The 25,628-nt window shown below is 34.8% G+C and overlaps 1 protein-coding gene and 2 long non-coding RNA genes across 3 annotated transcripts; 2 read left to right on the top strand and 1 right to left on the bottom strand.

Annotated features, from left to right (window-relative positions):
- The first annotated feature begins 834 nt into the window (after positions 1-834).
- On the top strand, positions 835-6,130 carry LOC118054322 (uncharacterized). The gene is made up of 5 exons (XR_004688495.1): positions 835-1,038; positions 1,261-1,364; positions 1,444-1,559; positions 5,236-5,668; positions 5,787-6,130. It is a non-coding gene; the product is annotated as an uncharacterized lncRNA (long non-coding RNA).
- A 2,208-nt stretch (positions 6,131-8,338) lies between these two features.
- LOC118054324 (uncharacterized) lies at positions 8,339-10,342 on the top strand. Its single transcript, XR_012169395.1, has 2 exons — positions 8,339-8,425; positions 8,778-10,342. It is a non-coding gene; the product is annotated as an uncharacterized lncRNA (long non-coding RNA).
- Positions 10,343-11,371: 1,029 nt separating this feature from the next.
- LOC118054609 (acetylajmalan esterase-like) lies at positions 11,372-13,101 on the bottom strand. The gene is made up of 5 exons (XM_035066242.1): positions 12,846-13,101; positions 12,504-12,722; positions 12,042-12,199; positions 11,634-11,901; positions 11,372-11,538 (listed from the first exon to the last, which is right to left on the bottom strand). The coding sequence occupies exons 1-5, from the start codon at positions 13,099-13,101 to the stop codon at positions 11,372-11,374; spliced, it is 1,068 nt and encodes a 355-aa protein (XP_034922133.1).
- Positions 13,102-25,628: the final 12,527 nt, after the last annotated feature.

Here is a 25,628-nt window from a genome sequence, read left to right on the forward strand (position 1 = left end):
TCTTTGGCAGCCCCCAGTAATTCTTTCACGAACATCTCCGAAACGGTGGGGTTATCAATATACCTTTTTCCCATCACTGTATCTCCTGTATGGAATGATTCCCAATGTTTAACATGCCACAATTCATCTCTAGACCAACCATTATTTATAGAGCTCTTAAGCTGATAAACAGAATTCCGAGCATCCTCAAGCCAACCTTCGACACTTGCGTTTGGTGGCAAATTAGTAAAGTCATCCAACTGTTTTCTGGTCATAAACACCTTCCCATTGTACAAATCCCGCATCTTTCTGGTCATAAACACCTTCTTTCCATAAAAATCCTGCATCTTAACGAAAGAAATCACTATGCTACTCAAAGTTCCAGGACGATGCCGTAATATAACATCAAGACATACGTCACTTGCATATGAAACTGGATGTTGACTCAACATGGGGTTAAAAAACCTATCCATCGCTACTATCATTCTTCTCCGTAAAAACCCAACCTTAACAGCGTAGCAACTGTCGATGCGGATATCATCTCCATAAATCATGGCCTTAATCATCAACAAGTTATCGGCCTGATTTCGTGGGTTCAGAGTTGGAAAAGTGCATAACTTAATCTTGAGAGATTTCACCTTGGCAAACACTTTCATGAGACCAGGAACTTCTGATGGTGGAAGGTGGTTGTGTGATTCCGAGCATGGAAACCCATCGCCGCAGCTTGGATAAGGGAGTACTTTGACAGAGATCGTTTCGGTTTTGGAGACGATGTCATGCCATTGCTTCGATACAACTGAGCAGAGAACTAGGGTTTTGGTATCTCCGATTTTTTCCACGATTGTGAGGATTATATTGCTGCGAGTTACTTTTCCAGTGTTAAATCAACAGATTCCAGTTGATCAGCAGATTAGAGAGGGAAGGGAATTTTAGAAGAGAGGGAGAAGAAGGTTACACATGCCTGGCATGTGTTGCCCACGGTGAAGAACGAGAGAGAAATGAGGAAAAGAATACTGAATTCTGTTGTAAAATTGCATGCCTTCTGTTACAATTTGCGGGGTATTTATATCCCTTCTTCAGTTCTGTTATTTCCTATTTTTTATCCTAGACGCTACACGTGGCTAATTAGTTATTTTCTTTGTTTTATCCGGGCTGCCCAAAACGCAAACCGTTTAACCTAGAATTGAATTTCTTGCCGCCTTCTCATAACGCAGTCGTTTCTTGTAAGTTTGAATTAAAATTCCCTCTTCGTCAGTGCTAACCCTCGTCTTCAATTTCCAGTCGTGACAATGCCCCCTCCATGAACACCACCTTGTCCTCAAGGGGAAACTCAGGGAATCGTAAGCAGAAGTCATCAATATCTTCCCAGGTAGCTTCGGTCAGAGGTAGGTCCTTCCATAAAACCAGTAATTGGGTGGTTGCTGCATTTCTTCGTTTACTCATTCTTCTGTTGATGATTTGCAGAGGTTGGAGCAGGGAGCGATGCTGAGGATTGGGAAGGTCAGAGTGGACTTCACGATGACCCACGTGTTGCTTGAGCTGAGAGACGTGGAAGACTGGATGAATTGTAGCTGATGCAGGTAATTGCAATTTATATGCAACGGTGCCAATTTTTTTAAGTACTGTATAAGGTCCATAGTACTTAGCTGATAACTTGTGGGAAACTCTTTTATGCACTGAATGAATGCTGTCTGTAGGGTTGTAGTTTGACATAAACTGAATTCCCCACTGTAAAACTGCGCTCACTTCTTTTCTTATTGGCTTGTTGGGTCATTCGGTGCTGAGCTTGTAATAGGTTGCTTCTGATTTCTTTAAACATGTCCTCTTTTTGTGTGAGGTAGTGATCTACGACTTCCACAGGGGAGTCTTTAGGAATGTAGGGAATGTGAATGGGAGGAACCATACCATAGAGGATTTCATAGGGAGTTTTCTTAGTTGAAGTATGGTAATTAGTGTTGTACCACCACTCACAAGCACCTAACCATCTTCCCCATAAGGCTGGGGTAGTACCTGTCATGCAGCGCAGGTAACCCTCAATGCATTTGTTAACCACTTCGGTCTGGCCATCCGATTGTGGGTGATAGGCTGTAGAGTAGTGTAAGTCGACCCCTTGCTGTTTAAACAACTCCTTCCAGAACTGACTGAGAAAAATGCTATCTCTGTCACTGACTATGGTGGCTGGCATGCCATGAAGTTTGTAGACATGCTCCATAAAAGCTTTAGCTACGGTAGATGCAGAGTAGGGATGGGATAGTGCAATGAGATGTGCATATTTGCTGAACCTATCGACCACTACCAGGATGACTTCTTTCCCATCTGATTTGGGCAAACCCTCAATGAAGTCCATGCTGATGTCGATGAAGGGGGCAATAGGAATAGGCAGGGGTTGTAGAAGTCCTGGAGGTTTCACATTCTCAGTCTTGTTCTGCTGACAAATTGGGCATTCTCGCACATACTGCCTTACTATCTTCTGTAGCTTCCTCCAGTAAAAAACTTGCCCCAGTTTCTTTGTGGTGACAGTGGCTCCCGAATGGCCTCCTATTGCAGAGTCATGGTAATAGCTTATAAGTTTAGTTTGCAAGGGTGAGTCTCTACCCACCACGACCTTCCCCTTTCGAAGGAGGGTATTGTTGACCCAGGAGTAAGCAGGATGTGAGTTGGCCTCCTGCTTGACCTCTGCAATGACTTTCTGTAGGTTAAGGTCAGTTACCCAAGTCTGTTTGATTTCTTCCATAATGCTGGTGGAAATCGAGGACAGAGTGAAAGCACTTAATTCTGTGCTTGAAACCCTGGACAAAGCATCAGCTGCCAAGTTATCCTTGCCTTTCCTGTATTCTATCTCATAATCAAAACCCAAAAGCTTGGTGAGCCAGACCTGTTGTGCCTCATGAGTCGCCTTATGATCCAGTAAGAATTTGAGGCTTGAGTGATCTGTCCTGATTAAGAAATGTCTGCCCCTTAGGTAGTGCTTCCATTTGGTGACAACATATACAATAGCCAGTAGCTCTCTTTCATATGCTGATAGGTTTTGCTGTCGAGGTCCCAATGCTTTGCTTATAAAGGCTAGTGGATGTCCTTCCTGCATCAAAACTGCTCCCATTCCCACACCTGATGCATCAGTCTCTACAACAAAAGTCTTGTCGAAGTTTGGCAATGCTAGCACCGGGGGTTTGGACATGGCTTCTTTCAATTGATTGAAGGCCACGGTGGTTGATGCTGTCCAGTTGAAGGAATCCTTCTTCAACAGCTGAGTAAGTGGCCTGCAAAGCTCCCCATAGCCCTTCACAAATTTTCTATAGTATCCTGTCAAACCCAGAAACCCCCTCAGTTGTTTGATAGTAGTGGGGATAGGCCAGTTTACCATTGCTAGGACTTTGTTAGGTCGGTGGCTACCCCTTCTTTTGGTGATGAGTGGCCCAAGTATTCCATGTGGTGGCTGCCAAATACACACTTTTCCTTCTTTGCAACCAATTGATTGGCACAGAGTAGTTCAAACACGACAGTAAGATGATGCAAATGCTCTACCTGATTCTTGCTATAAATCAATATATCATCAAAGAAAACTAAAATGAACTTTCTCAAATGTTGCCTAAAGATGTCATTCATTAGACTTTGGAAGGTTGCTGGGGCATTAGAGAGCCCAAAGGGCATGACAAGAAATTCGAAATGGCCATTGTGGGTGCGAAAGGCTGTTTTAAACACATCATTAGGATCCATCCTAATTTGGTGGTAGCCTGCCCTTAAGTCAATTTTAGAGAAGATGGCTGCCCCTTCCAATTCTTCTAACAGTTCATCAATAATAGGGATGGGGTACTTATCTTTTATAGTTAACTTGTTGAGAGCTCGAAAATCTACACAAAACCGCCAAGTGAGGTCCTTCTTCTTGACTAACACCACAGGAGAAGCAAAAGGACTATGGCTGGGTTGAATAATTCTAGCTTCAAGCATTTCAGCCACTAGTTTCTCCAGGGTATCCTTCTGTAGCCCTGAGTATCTGTATGGCCTTAGATTGACTGTTAATTGTTCATCCTTCAGTGGGATCCTGTGGTCATGTTCTCTGACTGGAGGTAAGCCTATTGGCTCTCTGAAAACATGGTGGTAAGAGTCCAACACAGTCTGCAATGGAAGTTCCTCTGCCTGCAATGTAGGGAGGTGTCCATCCCAGGAGTTGATAGAGTTGTCCCCATGGTCCAGCACTCGTAGGCTACAAATGTTCACCCCTGCCCAGGAAGTTGTATTAGTGAGTAAGCCATTTAGCTCTTCTAATGGAATGGACTGGGTGAGAGTCGGGTGGTCCCCTTTTAATGTCACTTCCTTCCCTTGCCACCAAAAAGTCATCCATTTGTCCTCATAATTAGCTAGTATATCACCCAACAATTTTAACCACTGTATTCCCAGGACCATATCATAGTTTTGCAGGGCCATTACAAACACATCAGCCTGGAACTGGGTGCCTTGCATTTTCCACTGCAGGTTCTTGCAGATTTGAGCACAAGCCATGGTGCCCCCATTGGCTGCTTCAACTAGCATGGGTTTGATGGAAGTGAGGAGGCAATTGTGTTTGTTTGCTAGGTTAATATTAAGGAAATTGTGAGTGCTGCCGGAGTCAATCAGGATTAATATAGGGCACTTGTCTAGTTTACCCCATACTTTGATGGTGTGGCAGCCGGTGGTGCCTTGCAAGGCATGTAATGACAGATGAGGGGTAAGTTCTTCTTCCTTCATGGCTTCAAGGGTTTCTTCCTCTTCAGAATGATCTTCTTCATCTGCAAGGATGCATAAGGAATATAGTTTCCTATTTCTGCACCTATGTCCTGGCACAAACCTTTCATCACACCAAAAGCATAAGCCCTTGGCCCTTCGCTCCTCCATTTCTCGAGTTCTGATGGGTCTAGAAGGTCGGTTGTTGAGGTTAGCAGGAGGGTTATTAAAAGGTGGTCGGTTAGGGGTGGGTAGGAGAGCAGGTTGGGGAGCCTTAGAATTAGTGAAGGTGGGGCTGGGAGGTGGTTTGTTTGGGATGATGGTGTAGGTTGATCTCTGGTTTTGCTGATAAGAGTTTGCCTGAGCTAGATTTTTTGAGTAGTGTGGGGAGTTTTTTCTGTAGGTGAGGGTGTTGTCATGGAGCCTAGATAAGTTATAAGCTTGTTTGAGGGATTTCGGTTCAAACATCTTTACTAAATTCTTAATTTCAGTTTCCAATCCTCCCAAGAAAAATACTAATGCTTGTTTTTCTGTTACCTGAGCTCTATTCCATAGCATGTCGAACTCCTTGATATAGACTTCGAGATCACCAGTTTGTTTGTGTTCTGTCAACTCTTCCAAGGGATCCTTTTGTCCTCCAAACCGGCAGCACAGGGCCTCCACATACTCAGCCTAAGTAGCTTCCTGTCCTTTCAAATTTCTGATGAAGTTCTGGTGCCAGTACAATGCCAACCCATCCAGGTAGTAGGAGGCTAGCTTCAATTTATCTTGCTCTGCTATCTCCTCAAGGTCAAAGTATTGGTTGCATTTATACAACCACTTATGCACCTCGTCGCCTTCAAAGGTAGGGAAGTTCCTCTTAGGTTTGTGAGCCCTGTAGGATCCTTGCGATCCTTCTCCCATCCAACCAGGACTGCATGTCGTTGTAGGCTGATGAGGGGCAGGGTGCTGTTGCGATGAGCTGGTCTCTCCAGTGAGAGCTTGCAAGGTATGTTTTATTGCAATCTGCTGAGTAGCTATTTCTTTTATCATGGCTTTGAGTTGACCAAGATCATCTGACTGTGAGTTTATTTTGATTTCTATTCCATCGATTCTTTGGTTAGCAGCTTCCAAGGAATCATCGCATCGTCTCACATCTTGGGACCTGGTTTCTGGAGGCATTTTGTGGAGGTCCAAAGATGAAGCTCTGATACCACTTTGCTGCGAGTTACTTTTCCAGTGTTAAATCAACAGATTCCAGTTGATTAGCAGATTAGAGAGGGAAGGGAATTTTAGAAGAGAGGGAGAAGAAGGTTACACATGCCTGGCATGTGTTGCCCACGGTGAAGAACGAGAGAGAAATGAGGAAAAGAATACTGAATTCTGTTGTAAAATTGCATGCCTTCTGTTACAATTTGCGGGGTATTTATATCCCTTCTTCAGTTCTGTTATTCCCTATTTTTATCCTAGACGCTACACGTGGCTAATTAGTTATTTCTTTGTTTTATCCGGGCTGCCCAAAACGCAACCGTTTAACTAGAATTGAATTTCTTGCCGCCTTCTCATAACGCAGTCGTTTCTTGTAAGTTTGAATTAAAATTCCCTCTTCGTCAGTGCTAACCCTCGTCTTCAATTTCCAGTCGTGACATATATCCTCTGGTAGTTCGCTGAATTTGTCTTCCAACTCGTCAGAGTGGTGATCTAAGCTCCTGCCGCATTGCTTGGTTTGAATGGATATTGTCATATTTAGGAGACTATCGAGAATGGAGAAAAAAGCCCCGGAGATATTGATGTATAGGATGTTGCCCTAGCTAGGGTTGAAATTTTTTGTTACTTTCGTTTGCTCATATCAGATAAACATACGGCATATTTATAACTAATAAAAAGATAAAATCTCCAACGTTTTTTTTTCCGTTTATTTTACAAATTCCTATAATCAGGTGGATACATGAGAATTAATCAAAATATTGTATTACCATCATAGTTATTATTCTATACAATAAAAAAAAGAGTGGTATTCCAGTTTAAATCAATCTCTGAGCAGATGAGTTATTAATTGAGTCGATTTGTTAGGTTTGACCAAGTTTAATGAATATGTTGGTTATCCGTATTGAACCTTCAATACAAAAGCTTTATATTTATTTACCATTGCTTCTACTTTGGAGAGATTGATTTAATTTTTTGTCAAAATAAATAAACAAATAATCAAAAGGGATTCATAGTTTGTTCATTGAATATAAAACAGGTCAACACAAATCGTATTGCATGCACCTACCTATCATGTATACGCGGTGAGTTTATCATTCAAAAATAATATTTATCAAATGCTGCATATTATTTTTATCGATAATTTTTTTTTTCATGAATTGGTTTACTATGAAACCGGTTTTAGAGGTGTTTTTTTGTTAAAATTAAATTGAAATTTTGGAGGAACCAAATTTATTTATCATCATATGATTTTAAGGAAACAAGTTTGTTATCAACAAATAAAGATCATGAAAAGAATATACAAGAGCCGAATGTTCAAACATTAATACATAGTCATAGTTTTGAAATCTGGTCCGGCCCGGTGGGTCAATCCGGGACCCGGCCTACTCGGAGCTAGAACCGGACTAGGTTGAAAAAAAACAGAGAAAGGAAAAATCTAGTATGACCCGGTAAGATTCGGTCAAAAACTTGGTTGCAACCCGTTGACTTTTGTTTTGATTTTTTTAGTAAAACGATATCGTTTTGATTTTTTTTAAAAAAAATTAACTCAAATAATTCAATCAAAAACCAGAACCTGAATCTTGAACTGGGTTGGATCTATAAACTATGTATGTAGCAATGGTAAGGTTGGCGGAAGCTCAGCTTGACTTCAAGAGATTTAAGATTTTCAAACACCTTCTTGAAAGGAGATTGCTGATTGGATAATAATCATCATCCTCCATTGTTATGAAGTGTTTGCAGAAGTACTAATTTTGGAGACAAGGGAAGCCTAGTCTTTGGAAACAGCAAAGCAATGAATCTGGTCGTCTCGTAATTTAGAGAAGATTGTGAAGATTAATTAGTTTTTCGAAATTGTCAGGTTGATCATGGCGTTTTGAGTCCTTTTCTGCTTAAAAAATGAGAATTACAGAAAAAAAGTTTTCACGTCAACTTTCATGAAGGGAATGGATGGGTTTTTATTAGTAAATTTCACTCACACAAAATTATTCTGGCTAAAAGGACCAAAAATATAGTTTTAAAATTCAATTTGTCTTGACAGGTAGTTCTTGGACTAAAATCAAATGAGGTTAAAGAAAAAGGGAAAAAAAACATGGTGTAACCCGATGACTCGGTTGCAACCTATTGACTTTTATTTTTTATTAAAACGATGCTATTTTGATATATTTTAAAAAAAAATTAACCTAATAACTTAATCAAAACTCAAAATCCTGATATTGAACTGGACCGGTCACCAAACTAGATCTTAAAACTATGACCAGAAAGTTTGTTAAGCTGGTCTAATAAGTTCTGAATTTGTTTTTTTAGTTATATCTTTTATTTTTGGTTGTTGTCTTTCCTTTATCTCTTTTCTTCTTCCCTGTTTGTACTATTTATTTCTTAAACTTTTAATTCTAGTTTGTCAGACCCTTATTGGCACTAGAACTATCATATTTGTTATATATATTAGATCGATTATTAAATAAATAAAAAAAGCATCGTGATGAATAAAACTCAGCGGACTAGTGAACCTGGAGTCAAGGTCTCACTTGGACATGCATGCTCTTACAACACTCAATAGGTGGGTTCAAATCTCAAGCATGCCTTCTATTCATCATCAATCAGTCAGGCTGTGAAATGCCTGCAGAGTCGTTCCTTTTTTCTGGCACCAATTCTCTCGACCAAACAGTTCTTGCTCATCCCATTTTCGTTTTATTACCTCATGCATTTATTGTTACGTATAGGAAAAATGTGCAATTTTGTAATTTAAAAGATTAATGTCAAAGAACTTCAAGTCCGGGAACATTTGATAGTTGCTAGTCAGCAATCTAACTGGTTCGTCAAATGTCTAAGATCATCTTCTTTATGTTGACGCTTGCCTGTTGATTCCCTGAAGTGTCTTTGTAAACTGCATCCAAGTTTGCATTGGACAGGAAATATTGCAATGTGATGCTTGAAGGAAACTGAGTAGTGCTTATGGACAGTATGAAAGAAGAGGGGGCATTCGAGTAGTACTTAATATGGTTGATATTCAAGAGTTTTTGATTGATTGATCAATTCCAGGGGTCGATCCTAGAGATTTGTACCAGTATAGATCCAAAAGTATGAATAACATTTCTTTCTTGTGCTGGGTTACTGTCACCATGGAGAGGAATCTGAATCTGGTGTATATTGTTGTGGGACTTGTGATTGCTCTATTTTCGGTCTTAGAAAAGGAGAGGCCACCTCAAAAAGAGCTGAATGGGATAGAGTGGTCTCTGCTCATAGGGAAGCCTCTTTATAGAAGATTCTGTCTGCCTGCTTCTGTTATTTTTCTTGGAAAGGAAAACCTATAGAAGGTTGCTGATGTGGGTCAAGAACACCATCAGATCGAGGACAATCATCAACTTACTCTTCTTTTCCAAAAGTTCCGATATTTATAAAGGTTCTCAAGGAAAAATCATCCAAGTTTTAATTGCTTTTAACACCATTTGTAGCTGATTTGAGGAGTTGCCAAAGTAAAAGGGATGCATATTTGATTGAAGAGTGAAAGAAATTCTTCCACACTGGCTCGGTTGCTTCAGTAGCTTGCGGAGTTCCCTTCTTGCTTTATGATTTCAGATATTCAGGAACACTGAGACAATGAGAAGAAGATTAAGATCTTGTCACTGCAAAATTTGGTGGTTTACTGATTTGATGACTCCCCTTGTTCCTACAGAGGATGCACCGTCAGCATTGGAGTTTGTTTTTATAGTAACATGGAGCAGTGAAGCAGCCATGTATTGTTTAACTTTGTGATTGGAGCTTGTTTATATAGTAATATGGAGCTGTGAAGCAGCCATGTATTGTTCAACTTTGTGAGTGGTAATCCGGTAATGGCAATGGATGATGGAGTGCTGAAAGCTTTTAAGTATTTTTATGAGGAATTGGAAACTTGGTTGGACATGGATTTCCTCTTCTCAAATCACTTTCAGCTGTGGGTAAAACAGGGACCGCAAAAATCTCATGTTGGACAAGGCAGGAAACACCTGGCTCAATCATGCATTTTGAAGAAAACAAATGCTGAACTACTGTCCGGATTAGTTGCAGAACCCTTAGCTTAAGTTGGAAACCTCTCTTTCTGTGATTTACATGTTTTTTTATAGACATCAGATGAAAATTTAAGAATTTTGTTTCCCTTTCTAGAAGACAAGTCTTCAAAGCTTTTGGTGCAAACTTGTAAACAGGCCTAGGGATATCACTGCACCAACAAATACCGGATATCCTCGTATACCTTTGGTAGTATGAAGAACCAGATTAGAGCTGCTTGTGGTGTCAGGCAGCCTTGCATGAAGATTAGGCAGAAACCTGGTTTTGATGCTCATCAGATGATTAGGTTGTATAGCCTTTCTTCCCAAGTTTCTACGGCTTCAGCAGACACACTGTTATTATTTGTAAACTATACAATCAACTATGAAAATATATATTATACAAACAACTCTGAATTATTGGTCATTTGGATGGATATGTTTTTGTTTTATCGGATTAATCCCCCCTAACCATGTTAAGTTATTCATAATTTTTTTAGATTAACTCCTATAATTTTTGTCTTTTAATTTTAATACATGAGATCATTTGAGTGCAGAGCTTGTAAACTTCAAGCCATTTAAGATGTGATTGTATTATTGACACCTCGAGCTAGTATCATTGTTCGTTTTAAGCACGGTTGCTGGACTCTCTCAGGAGATAAGGCCATGTTTGGTGATTTTGTAAAATTAATCTCTCAAGATTAGGTGTGCATTTTTCCAACTTGTTTTTCCAACCCTGACAGTAAAGTTTCATATCTACCTGTTAGAACAACAAATCTTGGCGTGCGTAATTATCCACTAAAGACGACGTGTTCATGGCTTGGCTTGTCGAAATGTTCACCCCAAATGTCCTAATCATAATTAAGACTCTCTTCCAAGTGCTAATTTGATGCTCTAGGAAGAGGTCATAACAATTGGATCACTTCATTTACATGCAGCTAGTGCCATCATAAGGCGGAAGAGACTCAAGTTCCTTAACCACTACCTGTAGGATCGATGCTGCTTGTTCTTGTCTTAACCAGTTATATACTTGAGAGTTTATTAATAGATCCATTATGAGCGCTATTGAAATCGGATCAAAATCAGGCGAGAATAAAAGGGGAAAATAGTAAATAATCCAAGCATCAAATAACCATCTTAACATTAAAGTTTAAGATCATAGATAACATAATAAAAATGACTTTATATTATGAAAGCTTTGTGAAATTGAAATTTACATTGGCACATTAATTAATTACTACCTTTAAATGAAAAACGACTTTGTGTGTGTGTGTGTGTGTAGAGGCTTTACACATCACATCACAACATAGCATGATCCATATCATTTTGTTGCATCAGGAATCCTCCTAAATTAATTAAAAACTGATATCAGTTATTAACGTACATTATGGTTCTGCTCATTCTCGCAGGAAAACAGAATAAATTGAAACACAATGAGCAACCATTAAGAAGTTTCTCTTTGGAGCTTGAAACTTCATCGATCACTTGCATCCAAACTTCGAGACGATGTCTTGAATAATCCAACTTGCCATATACTTATTTGAGTTTTGGCTCGAATGATATCCATCCCAGAACATATGCTTTTGAGGGTCTGAACAAGGTGGCTTGCCTTGATCAATGTAGCAACCTTGAGTTATATATTCAAATCCTGCGCAGTAACAAGCGATCAAGTAAAAATGTCAGTTTCTATCCACTTATTCCAATATCTACGCAGTTTTGAAAAGGGATTTCAAATATACTCACCAAATTTCTTGTAATTGTCCATAACAAACTGCATTGCAGTATAATAATCACCATATACTATAGACACTCCAGGGTATTTCTTTCTCAATTTCTCAAGCTTTGCTTGCAGAAGATCATTGTGATAGTTGAAAAAATCATTGTACTCCTTTACACAGCCATATTTGTCTAGTGTGTTAGATTCTGCGAACTTGCTAACATAGCCTGGTGTACAACCTACTCGGTAGATTCCAGGGACAAGAACTCGAGTGACACCATAATGAATGACTTTCTGTGCAGCCAGAGGTGAAATAACAAATTAATTGAAGAATCAAATATGATCATGTTGGTTTAGTAAAAAATTAGCTAAGAAATGAACGCAATATTGTTACAGATATGGAAATACTCGTTTTACGAGGTACGTTGACTTACTTCAATGGCTTTCTTGATGCATTTTACGTTGTCAGATACAAGGCCCATCCTATTCACCTCCTCAATTGTTTTACTGGCAAAGTGAAATGCCATGTTATAGTCATTTGCTCCAATCTCTCCCATTATAAAGAGAGATGACTTGAGTTTTTCCTTACAATCTGTTAGACATATAAAAGATAAACAATTAATATTAGTTATAATATTAACTTAAATTAATGACAAGTTTATGTTATGATAATACAAGAATCATATTATGTGGATCAACCCACTGACTCGCCTGGCTAGGACTTATCAAAGAAAAAACTCAGTTTTTTTTTATAAAAAAACCTTAAATTAACCTGAATTAATTTACTCAGCCTATGACTCATGACCCAGATTATGAGCCGGGTCGACCCTTGTTCATGTCTTATAACTATTGCTTTACAGGTACAAAAGAGCCTTGCTACAGGAGAAAGAAATAACCTTTAGGTTTTCGACAGAATCCTTTTAAGTATCTGTCAAACCATTGAAGTTGTGTGCCAAGAGTATTAACAATAACTCCAGCATCCACCTTCAGTTTAGGCACAAGAACTTTCGCTGGTAAAGTTGAAGCACCAGAAAATGCAAAATTCACTCCATTGTGAGAGTCCGTTTCATTTGTATTCAAATAAGCTTTGATGGATGAAAAACCGGCCGATTTCACTGCAAAATGAAGAAGCATAAACAATTTAGCGACATAGCTATGTAGTTTAGGTCGATTCTTATTACTATGCTTGAAAAACATGTAATACAGAAGAACAAAAGTAATAGAGATTGTTTTCTTACCAATGTAGTCAAGCGGTACCAAGGATCTAACAGCTGTGCCGTCAGGAAGGCGACTTTCCGCTACACTAGAATTTATTCTGATTTTGTTTCCTGTGTTTGATAATGAATCACCAATGTTATATATCGCATCAAACCCGCAAATCTTAAGTTCTTGTGATTCAAATCCATCAATTGCGCTCACTTGGAACAAAAGAAGAGCTGCAATGCAGCTTAGAACAACAAGAACATGAGATAGAACAACTTTGGTGGCAGCCATAATGGCTTTAGGAGAGTAATATTTCTTCTTAATGTTTTTCTATGATCTCTCTTTGGGTTTCCAAGTTGAAGAGATTATCTAGACCTATTACTATATATATATGGCCAATTCTATGACAGATTTAGCAGACAGAGAGGAACAACTAATGACAATTAATATCCTGAAAGATCTCGAGTCTCCATGTCTATTCTTTTCGCTCATGTGTTGCAATTTGCTGTTTCCAGTTAAATTGCTAATTATAGTGAAATATTCCAGGAAAAATCCAATCGCAATTTGCTGAAGGATATCTTTTAGTTAAAAGTCAGTTATATGATTTGGCATGCATATATAGCTAGCCAAGTCCGAGGGAAAGTTTCTAGTTACAATCATTATTTTTATTTTTATTTATTTTATGGAAGAGAGAATATTTTTATTAATCAACTGACTTAGCCAATAAAAACATGGCTAAACAGGAGAGACAAAATAACTATCGATAAGCTATAAATTTACAAATGAAACATGGCGTGTTAGCTCACTAAAAACAGACAAATCAGGCAAATTATAAAACTATAGAAGAGAACTATAACCAATCAACCATGTCAGCTTCTTTATGAACTTCCTGCTTGGCCAAATAATCTGCTATATGGTTATTTTCTATACGAATATGTGAAAAATTCAGATGAGAAAGAATAAGACATAAATTGGAGATGCCATTGAAATCAATTTGTAACTACCCTAACCTCGTGCTATTGCTTTATTTTATTCAAGTAATTGCATTGTATGAATCAAGACTTCACAATCCAATCTTAAAAGATACATAACAACAATCAATTTTCAGAAAAAAGCTTTTGAATGGACAAAACCTCATCTTTATTGAGTTCTGATCTATAATACATGTTGAACAAGAAAAGTATCGCAGGGCGATGTCGAATTAATGACAACACTTTTGATAATAAGTCTCATGATGAAGTGTGTTGACCGGGAAAATTTTTTAAGTATATTTATAAAATTTTAATTATAAAATTCAAGAGTTGTCGTCTACTATTGAAAGTTAATAAAAAACCTAATAATATACAACATTTAACATGATAAAATTAAGGTATGTGAAGCTTTATTAATTAGTATATTGTAATTGTGCCTTATTGAATTTCTAATGAAATTCTGCCATCAGTTCAACAACAATATTTGATGCACTCTTTGCCTAGAATATACGAGTTAAGTGTAAAACAAATAAAGCACAAGATAGAGCAACGACGTCTCACAAATCAGTAAAGCTATAGAAATCCAAATAAAAATCAAACTAGACGATGAAAAATCAAACTAAAAACCATATTTCAATTTGGCATCTATTATCAAAAATCAATTTATTTCTAGCGAGCCAAATTCCCCCCCAAAATACCACAGGGCACCTTGCCCACAATTAATTAATTCCTCAATGCATGCATCAAAACTATTTTCATAGAAACTAAAATATGAAATATAAAACTATAAAATACTAACTTGCAGCATCGTTTCATATATATCTCCAACTACATAAAACTGAATATACTTAAAAACTAAAGCTTAATTCTTTTATAAGGTCAAAACACAAGATTCAATGAGAATCTTTAAACAAGATATGAAATCCTCATGTGAAGCTTGAATTTCTCTTTAATCCCTAATGACTGCGGCGCCATGCCCTGCCTAGCTTGTTGTAGAAACTGTCTCCAATCCATAACTCCTGGTAGCCCCTAATTAAAATGAAACATCAAAGTTCAAAACTACAGGTACATATGTATATGAAAATGAAACATCAAAGCGCAAAATTACAATTTTCATCACTTAGCACTTGTAGAGATCAGAGGATTCCAACAAGCCAAGATAAAAAAAAGTTTAATTCTCTTTTTCGTACTGTTAAATGTTAATTTCTATTGAAATTCGGTAAAAAATAATTCAATATTCAATAAAAACAGTTTCTAATTCCGTTGAAGTTACATAATTATATGTTTGTGTGTGTGTGATGATCATCTCATAGAACAAGAAGTAAAGTGATCAAATCTTACTATTCACTGTTTCTCATCGCCATCGTCGTCTTTGGCAGCCCCCAGCAATTCTTTCACGAACATCTCCGAAACAGTGGGGTTATCAATATACCTTTTTGCCATCACTGTATCTCCTGTATGCAATGATTCCCAATGTTTAACATGCCACAATTCATCTCTAGACCAACCATTATTTATAGAGCTCTTAAGCTGATAAACAGAATTCCGAGCATCCTCAAGCCAACCTTCGACACTTGCTTTTGGTGGCAAATTAGTGAAGTCATCCAACTGTTTTCTGGTCATAAACACCTTCCCATTGTACAAATCCCGCATCTTTCTGGTCATAAACACCTTCTTTCCATAAAAATCCTGCATCTTAACGAAAGAAATCACTATGCTACTCAAAGTTCCAGGACGATGCTGTAATATAACATCAAGACATACGTCACTTGCATATGAAATTGGATGTTGACTCAACATGGGGTTGAAAAACCTATCCATCGCTACTATCATTCTTCTCCGTAAAAACCCAACCTTAACAGCGTAGCAACTGTCGATGCGGATATCATCTCCATAAATCATGGCCTTAATCATCAACAAGTTATCGGCCTGATTTCGTGGGTTCAGAGTTGGAAAAGTGCATAACTTAATCTTGAGAGATTTCACCTTGGCAAACACTTTCATGAGACCAGGAACTTCTGATGGTGGAAGGTGGTTGTGTGATTCCGAGCATGGAAACCCATCGCCGCAGCTTGGATAAGGGAGTACTCTGACAGAGATCGTTTCGGTTTTGGAGACGATGTCTTGCCATTGCTTCGATACAACTGAGCAGAGAACTAGGGTTTTGGTGTCTCCGATTTTTTCCACGATTGTGAGGATTATATCCTCTGGTAGTTCGCTGAAGTTGTCTTTCAGCTCGTCAGAGTTGTGATCTAAGCTCCTGCCGCATTGCTTGGTTTCAATGGATCTTGTCATATTTAGGAGACGTCTATCGAGAATGGAGAAAAAAGCCCCGGAGATATTGATGTATAGGATGTTGCCCTAGCTAGGGTTGAAAATTTTTGTTACTTGCGTTTGCTCATATCAGATAAACATATGACATATTTATAACTAATAAAAAGAAAAAATCTCCAAGGTTTTTTTTTTTTCCGTTTATTTTACAAATTCCTACAATTTGGTGGATGCATGAGAATTAATCAAAATATTGTATTACTATCATAGTTATTATTCTATACAATAAAAAAAATATGGTATTCTAGTTTAAATCAATCTCTAAGTAGATGAGTTATAAATTAAATCGATTTATTAGGTTGAACCGGATTTAATGAATAAGTTGGCTATCCGTATTGAACCTTCAATACAAAAGCTTTATAGTTATTTACCATTGCTTCTACTTATTTGAAGAGATTGATTTTTTTTTTTTCAAAATAAATAATAAAAAAGGATCGATTCATATTTTGTTCATTGAATATAAAGCAGGTAAAAACAAATCGTATTGCATGCACCTACCTATCATGTATATGTGGTGAGTTTTCACTCAAAAATAATATTTATTTTATCAAGTGCTGCATATTATTTTTATCGACAATTTTTTTTTTTTTATGAATTGGTTTCCTATGAAACCGGTTTTAGAGGTTTTTTTTTGTTAAAATTAAATTGAAATTGTGGAGGAAACAAAATTTATTTATCATAAGATTTTGAGGAAACAAGTTTGTTATCAACAAATAAAGATCATGAAAAGACTAGACAAGAGCCGAATGTTCAAAAATTAATATGTAGCCATAATTTTGAAAAACAGCCTGATTCAGCGGGTCGATTTATTTGAGGTTGGAATCGAGTCAGGTTGAAGAAAAAATAGAAAAAAAAACGTAGTGTAACTTGTAGACCTGGTTGACCCAGTAAGACCTAGTAAAAAACTCGGTTGTAACCCGTTGATTTTTATTTTTTTTGTTACTAAACGACGTTATTTTGATTTAAAAAAAATAAAATTGACCCGAGCAATCTGATCAAAATCCGGTGATTTGATTAAAACCTAAAACCCGAACATTGAACCGGATCAGGTTTTAAAACTATATATATATACACGTAGCAATGATAAGGTTGGCGGAAGCTCAGCTTGACATCAAGAGATTTAAGATTTTCAAACACCTTCTTGAAAGGAGATTGCTGATCGGATAATTAATAATCATCACGTACCCTCCATTGTTAAGTGTTTGCGGGAGAAAGTATTAATTTTGGAGACAAGGGAAGCCCAGTCTTTGCAAACAGCAAAGCAATGAATCTGGTCGTCTTGTAACCTCGAAAAGATGGTGAAGATTAATTAGTTTTTTGAAATTGTCGGGTTGATCATGGCGTTCTGGGTCTTTTTCTACTTAAAAAATGAAAATTACAGAAAAAAAGTTTTCATGTCAACTTTCATGAAGGGAATATTGGATGGGTTTTTATTAGTAAATTTCACTTACACAAAATTATTCTTGCTAAAAGGACCAGAAAGTTTGTTAAGTTGGTCTAATAAGTCCTGAATTTGTTTTTAGTTATATCTTTTATTTTTCGTTGTTGTCTTTCCTTTATCTCTTTTCTTCTTTCCTGTTTGTACATATCTATTTCTTAAACTTTTAATTCTAGTTTGTCAAATCTTTATTAGTAGGGGTAAGGAAAAAAACTAAAAAACTGATTAAACTGAAAAAAAATAAAAAAATTGAACTGTGAAAAAAAACCGATTCAAATTTTTAAAAAAAAAACGGATCAGTTCGGTTTGGTTTTATAAGCCTGAAACCAAAAAAAACCGAATCGAACTTAAACCAGAAAAAACTGGAAAAAAAAAAACCGAGCCAAACAAAAAAAACCGAGTCAAATGGTTTTTTTTCCTAAAAAACTGAAATCAAGTTGAAACCGGTCGGTTTAAACCGGTTTTAGTTCGGTTTCATTTTTTTTTTATTCAATTTTATTTATTTTTTTAATAAAAACTAAACTGAATAAAAAATAATTAACACTACTTATTGGCACTGAACTATCATATTTGTTATATATATTATATCCATTAAAAAAAAAAAAAAAGCAATGTGAATTTTGTTGGATCTATTGGGCACCGAAGCTCGAAACTCCAAAATTATTTTCTGATATTATCACTAGCTATCAAATTTATCTACTAGTTATTTCATGATAGCATAAAAGAATAGAAAAGATGATGCACTTGTAAAATGTAAAATCAAATCAAATTTGTAAAGATGATGGATTACAACATATGAAGGCTGGGTTAGCCTATTATATCTTCTTTCTTTTCTCCCCCCTTAGGATTTATGAGATGAAATTTAAGACTAATTTAAAGAGTCATCTAAGAATTAGTGGACAAAATAAAAAATAAAATTGAAACGTTACAGTGAGTACTCTCCCCAAGGGTAGCCCTAATCGTCAATGAGTCCATGGCGTGGCTCTAGTTTTTCTTATTTGTTTATTTATTTATTTTTTCCTGTCTTTCTTTTCCTTTCAAATAACACGCAACACCTAAAAAAAATTATTATTTTTATCCACAGTAATATGTTTGAGGATGTAATGATTTTTCAATGAGAATAAGTTTTTTCAATAATTTACCTCATTATTTTGTGATGTAATAAGGATTCCAAACGTCAAATTTATTAAATTCAAGATATTGATATAAAATAATATAATTTCAAGATATTTCTTATAAAAAACTAAAACCATAATATATATATTTTTTTAAAAATAAATTGAAATTAAGCTTTAATTATTATTATTATTTTTTTAAAAAAATTCGGGCTCAGGACAGGTCTCCGGTGCCAAATCGATCCGCCGGGCATATTTAATAGCACTGAACAAAATGGGATTCCAACAAAGAAAATGAAAGACAGAAAAATCACTTTGGTCCAAACATGAATACTTTTATGGGTAAAGCATCGAAATTAGAGATTTGTCAATTTCTTGCTTGGGCCCACATCTTGATCTGCCAGCCCATATGCATATGGAATATCGAACGACAGCTGTCAGGTCGTTTCCATTTTATCAATTCAAGCCACAACTAGCGATGGATCAGATACATCACCCTTTTCACATATCTCTTCTTTCTTTCTTTTTTCTTTTTATTGGAAAGTTTATTGGATCTTGAGTATGAAATATGATTGATCCAGAGATTATTTATATGACTGATATAGTGATTTCTCATTGCATTCTTATGAAATTAAAAATAATTAAAAATTATTTTTATTATTAGCATATCTAAAAAATTAAAACCAAAAAAAAAAATTAAGAAAAAAAATTAAAATTTAGAAAAATACTATTTGGGACATGGTTCCAAATAACCCCCAAATACATTGGATTCACCTCACATGAATGTGATAGGATGGAACAATTCTATAAGGTGCCTATTAGATTATAAAAAGGAAATGTTCATTATGGGAATTAAGGAATCCTATGCTATTTTAATTTCAATACTGGTAATAAAAAAATCAAAACAATATTTATTATTTTTTAACACCACACTATTAAGATAAAAAGAAACAATGATTAAAAAATAAATTTTATCATTAATTACAGTATAAATAATAAAAACGATGATGGTGGTAGTAATAATGATAATGAGTCAATAATGAAATCATAATAACAATAAAATATTTCAAAACAAACATAATCAGTGTCACCAACATGGGAGGTAGTGGTGAGTAAGAAAGTAATGGAGATGGTGGAAAAGTATTATTAATGATGATGATGATAAAAAACTGATGTATCAATTATGATGTTAATGGTAATGTTATATTTTTAATTTTTTTTTTTATCACCACCACCAATATATATAATATTTGTGGCAATAGTGGTTAAAATGATGATAGGGTAGAAATTGTTGATATATATATAAAAAAATATAATACAGCATTATTTTTTAAGAAAAAAATCATTATTATCCCTTTTTTTTTTTTCTCACATCCTTTATGAAAATGAAACAATGTTTAATTTTAATTTTACTCTTATTTTATATAATTTCTTTCAACCAAACACTTATAAAATGACACTAAGACTTTCATTTTTATTACTACCATTCCATTATGTGTTGCCAAACATCAACTAGTGTTTGAGATTATGATGCAAAATGCCTTTTAAAATAGTTTTTTTACTTGAAAATATATTAAAATATTTTTTTTTATTTTTTATATCAGCACATTAAAATCATTACAAAACACTAAAAAACATTAATTTAATGTTTTTTCAGGTTAAAATCATTTAAAAAAAACATCCAAAAAAAAAAAAACACTCTTCAAACACAACCATAAGAGAATTCAATTATATTGAAACCTGCTTTTTGGAAAATTTCAAATTTTTTTTTTTTGCTAAAATTGAATGCGGTTTGTACCTTTTGGATCGTTTTGATGTGCAGATATCAAAAATGATTTTTAAAAAACATTATTTACATGCTTTTTATTTGAAAAGCAACCGCTTACTCTCAAACACCCTTTTAGTTTCTAATTTTTTTTTGGACAGTACGTCTCATCTCAGCTTGAATGGGAGGAGGCTTCCAAGAATTCTATACACAAATTTGTTCCTTTTTTACAATTTTTTTTTTCTCCCCTTTAAAGTTTGTACTATTTGGGAAAGGAGAGGATTAGGACGCATCAAGTTTTATGACTTGAGAATTTAACATTGAAGGGCACGGCTTCCACTTGTGAAAGTGAATGTCTACCACCATTGTTGTTATATGTCCTTGATTTCTAAAAATATTGATTGGTCTTCGACTTCAACCAATGCTCAGGGATAGCACATGGACTCTCAAAAAAAGTATATGCATTATGTGTATGAAGACAAATCTCAAAACAATTATATACATTATGCTCACGCCGGATAGCACATGGATTCTCAAAACAAGTATATAGCCGACAAATCCATGATGTTTATTTGGTTCAAAAGAGAGCATTCTTATTTCTTGATGGTTCGTGTTTAGAGTCTAGGGCAACCATTCAATTTGAGATTTGTGGGAATCATTCTCTTTTGCACCTGTATTATTAGAAAATGACACGTTTTAAATTAATTTGGTCCAAGATAATGACATTCAAAGGTTGAATTGAGGTACTGTCATTGTAGTGTTATATTGGACCCGATACATGTCTCGGGAGCCAGTAAAGGCGTGATTAATTAAGTCAAGTCCATATCAAACTGGATTGTCTAGATTGTTATGTTTTTGATGCTCTATGTATGTTTCCATACATTGTAATGAAATCTTATGGGTCGATCCGGGACCCGGCTAATTCAAAATTAAAACTAAGTTAGGTTGAAAAAAAAAGGGGGAGAAAAAAAACCCGGTGTGACCGGCGGGTTAACCAGGCAACCTGATTGACCCGACAAGATCCGGTTGCAAATCTTTTGTTTTTTTTTTTTTTTTTTAAGTAAAACAACATCATTTTAATTTTAAAAAAATAAATAACTTGACTGACTCGATTAAACCCGGAACCTGGACCAGCCACCAAACCAGGTCTTAAAACTATATTTCCATATCAAGTTTAGTGAATGATTGATAGAAGCAACAAATCTCTAAAGGCTTGCCTTTGAATGGTCCATTTTCTCTTGCTTAATTAATCATAATCAGAGTAAAATAGGTTAGAAATTTCAGAATGATTGGAATGTTAGCAGAAGATTCAAGTTTATCTCTTTCTTTCGTTGTGTTAAGCATTATTAAGCAACTTAATTAAGGGAACAAAAAAAGCTGCCGACGAGAAAGCTAAACAAGAAAGTACTGCTCTCAAATCAAAGTGGACAAATTTCAAAATGACCAAGAAACATAAACAAATAATAAGAATTAATTCCCAATATTACCGTAATTGTAATCTTTTACACATAAATCAACATGATAATCTTTTTTTTTTTGTTTTTTATGATTAGATTGTTTTCTTCTTAAAGTAGATTAACATGTAAATCAATATATGGTTGAATCAATCACAAAACTTTTTAATTTTGCAGGCATATATCAAGTTGGGCATGATTCACTACACATATATGCATTTACTTGCCATCCAAGAAAATGATTTTTTTTTTTAATAAGCCACAATAAGAATAGTGTACAAGAAGGAACGGTTAAGACCATTGGTGAAAGAAGAACAAAAAATTAAAAGGAAGCAATCTCTCTTTGTAACAATTTAAATCACCGCTTTTCCTAAAGCCATATTTAAGGGATTAAAGTTTTTTTTTTTTTTTTTTGTGTGTGTTTTTTGGGTGCCTTTTTTTAGAAGTGGGGGTGGGGTTTTTGGCAGAAAACTGCTACGTACGTAGGATCTTATCTTTGCCTTTCACTAATAATATAAGTCTTTTGTGCTCGACAAGTATTTTGTATGATATCATTAACATATTTCTCTGAAAGCCAACGAATATGGCTTTCTTTTTTACGTATTATATATATATAGTAACGTGTATCTTGACATAGATCTTTAAAGCTAGTATTGGCTTACGTGTTTTTCATCATTTATATCTTAAACGTGACCGAAAAGATAAATTAATTTAGGAGGAAAGGAAATGGAATTGAGGTAGATGTTATATGCGCACAGAAACTTCATTGTAGGACAAATGTTGGTGTTGACTATTTACATGTTGAATAGTACCTGTCATGATAGAGACTTTAGAAGAAGAAAAAAGAAGGTGAATTCCGTGGTGAAGATCAAAAGACGAAGAAAATCCAAGTATTCAAGAACCATTTATAACATTATAGACTAAATTCTAGGGCATGCAGAGGCTGTTGAAAAAGAGAAGTGCATGATAAGCTCATGGAAAGAGATGATCACCTAAACTCATGTTCCCATGGTTCCTTCCTTCTGCACTAGTTCAGGATACCGTATGCCCTTCAAGGTGGGATTGGCTTTCTTTTTTGCCTTTTCGTTTGTGTATACTTTGTAGCTCGTTTCTTCTCTCTCTCTCTCTCTCTCTCTCTCTCTCTCTCTACATATATTTATTAATTTACAAATAGATTTGATTTTTGTTGAATGAGGTTGGAATTTGTTTTTAAATGATTTTGTATTGTGATTTTGACTCTTAAAATTCATTAGATTTTTGCAGTCATTCGAAAGATCACTAATTAACTCCTTTTGATTGCGAATAGAAAAGGAGAAAAATCATAAATGTAATTGACTTAATTAATAACGAAGAAAATTGGATTAATTCAAGATATAAAAAAATAGCGATTGGTTTTCTACAGTATTTTGCTACTTCACTATTTCTTATTAATGTGATAGAGAGAAACGGTGCAAGTTTTATCTTTTTGATTAAAGAAAAGAATATTCTTAAGCTTGGACTCTGTTTATTTTTATGTTTTTGAAAAAAAGTATATTTTTTTAAATTAATATTTTTTTTTTATATTTTAATGCACCGGTGTAAAAATAATTTTTTAAAAATAAAAAAAATATTATTTTGATATTTTTCTTAATAAAAAACACTTTAAATAAAAACTATAATCACATTTTTAATTTCAAATTCATATTTGAGCTAATATTGTTGGATGTGAATTAAATTAGTAGGAGCAAACCAAGAATATTGCTTTTATTGTCTTTGGGATTTCAAGTACAAAGGCACTTTGAGATGTACTAACAAGGAGCTCACTATATACTTTTAAAGTACTCTAGTTTTTATCGACTATATTTCCTTTGATTCTCTCTTTAAGGACTTTATGATAAAAAGTAGGCGAACATATTAGACAAAACCCTTTTCTTTAAATTTCCTCTCTCTATATTAACTAATATTAATAGCATAGTGTTAACATAAAGCTATACACGATCTGCACATGCACACCACCATAAATGAAATTTAGACAAGAAAAATAAGAAAGGCATGTATAGAACCCTAGCTAGCTAGCAATCTTAATTTATTTTTATTTTTTTTTATAACGGAAGTCATTGATTTGAGAACAAATTGAAGTAAAATGAAGGGAAAAAGTTGGCCTAATAAATTAAAAACCAACTTGCCGAGCAAGTCTATGTTTTCTTCATATGCTGGACAGTTCATCTCCTCACTTGTACAATCACTTTCCCTAACTTTTGAGAGAAAGAAATATACTAAAAGAATATAAAGAATCATCAAACTTAAATTAAAATAAAAAGGTTTAGCAAAGATTGATTTATAGAAAATTAATCATCATTTTGTTGAAAGTTTTGCTTAGAAACCTTCATTGATGGGTTTTGCCTTTTCATTTTGTATATGCACCAAAGAAATTATGCCTCCTGGAAACACGTTGGCATGATACTGTGTTTTGATTTGTTTCTTTTAAGCCTGCATTGATCACCTTGCAAGGTATATGGAAATCCAACTTGAAAATAGATTTTACTAAGTTTTAAATCAATACTTTAAAAAAAAAAAATACTCTGGTTGTCTCTGTCAAGGATGAATTAATCAGATAAAATTCAAGGATGGGGAGAAAACAAGACTAGAAATAAAAGAAAATGATGAAAATGAATTCTTCTAATTGAGGGTATTGAAAATTACATAGAAAAAAAAATAAAAATAATCTTTATATTCAAATTGAAAGGATTAGATTTTTGTTTTTTTGTTTTTTGATGAATAAGGATTAGATATTGTAAGTAAGGAAGGATATGAGGAATCCATCAAGAAATTTCTTAGGTCTTTATCATTCTTGTTAAGTAAAGGTACACTCCATCCCTCTCTTTTCATGACTCTTCCTCCAATCCTCCTCAATAATCCCATTTAACAATTAGGATCTCTTCGAGTCATTTTCAATAAGAACTCTTGCATAGTTGCTCTTTCGCACATCAATAAAAGATTGAAAACTAGCAAAATATAGAAACCTAATCATTTTTTTAAGTCATACTTTTTAATAATTATCTAAGTTGTCTTTAAACTCACAAGCCTAAGTTTTTTTTTCTTATTTTTTTTTTTTAGAATTCATCAAATTAATTGAATCATATTAAAACAATTTTCACATCATTTTAATTGAAAACCTAAACTTGACAAGAACTCGAGATAAAAGTTTCAAGTTTGATTTGCTGGACAGGATTTAATGATAATATTAAAAAATTTATTATGATTTAATTATTATTTTTATATTAAAAAAACTTTAGTTTAACCCAAAACCTAGAACGGAAAAAAAAAAAAAAAACTAGTATTCCACTATATATTATGATTCTCCGATCATCGATGAGAAAAAAAAAAAAACCATTCAATTAAGGTCCTATATTGTATGATTTTTCAAATGTTTTTATTTTTGGATTCGAGGAAACTCTACTCCTCGGAAAGCGTATTTTATAAGTCCAGGTGAGCGAATAAAACCTTGGTTGTCCTAGATTTTTACAAGAGATGTACATTTTAACTCGAATTTGAGACATGTTGTGCAAATCTCAAGCATTCTTTACTATTATAACATGTCTCCTGGGGATGATTTTTAAAATGTAGTATTAAGTGATGCATGCACCATGCAATGTTCACAAGTATTATACATTTGAAGTCAAAAAATTTGTGACAGTTAATAATTTAATGTCTAGACACGCGCATGAACAACATATCACACTTGAAAATTTTCCAAGTAAAACT

Source organism: Populus alba, chromosome 3 (genome assembly GCF_005239225.2).
Source record: "Populus alba chromosome 3, ASM523922v2, whole genome shotgun sequence".
Lineage (NCBI taxonomy): Eukaryota > Viridiplantae > Streptophyta > Magnoliopsida > Malpighiales > Salicaceae > Populus > Populus alba.

Excerpts from the sequence above, each read along its gene's own strand:
- LOC118054609 (XM_035066242.1), bottom strand. The coding sequence starts at position 13,101 with ATGGCTGCCACCAAAGTTGTTCTATCTCATGTTCTTGTTGTTCTAAGC. Across the intron at positions 12,723-12,845 it reads GGTACCGCTTGACTACATTG|TGAAATCGGCCGGTTTTTCA; the intron begins GTAAGAAAACAA and ends TTCATTTTGCAG. Across the intron at positions 11,539-11,633 it reads GGACAATTACAAGAAATTTG|GATTTGAATATATAACTCAA; the intron begins GTGAGTATATTT and ends GTTACTGCGCAG.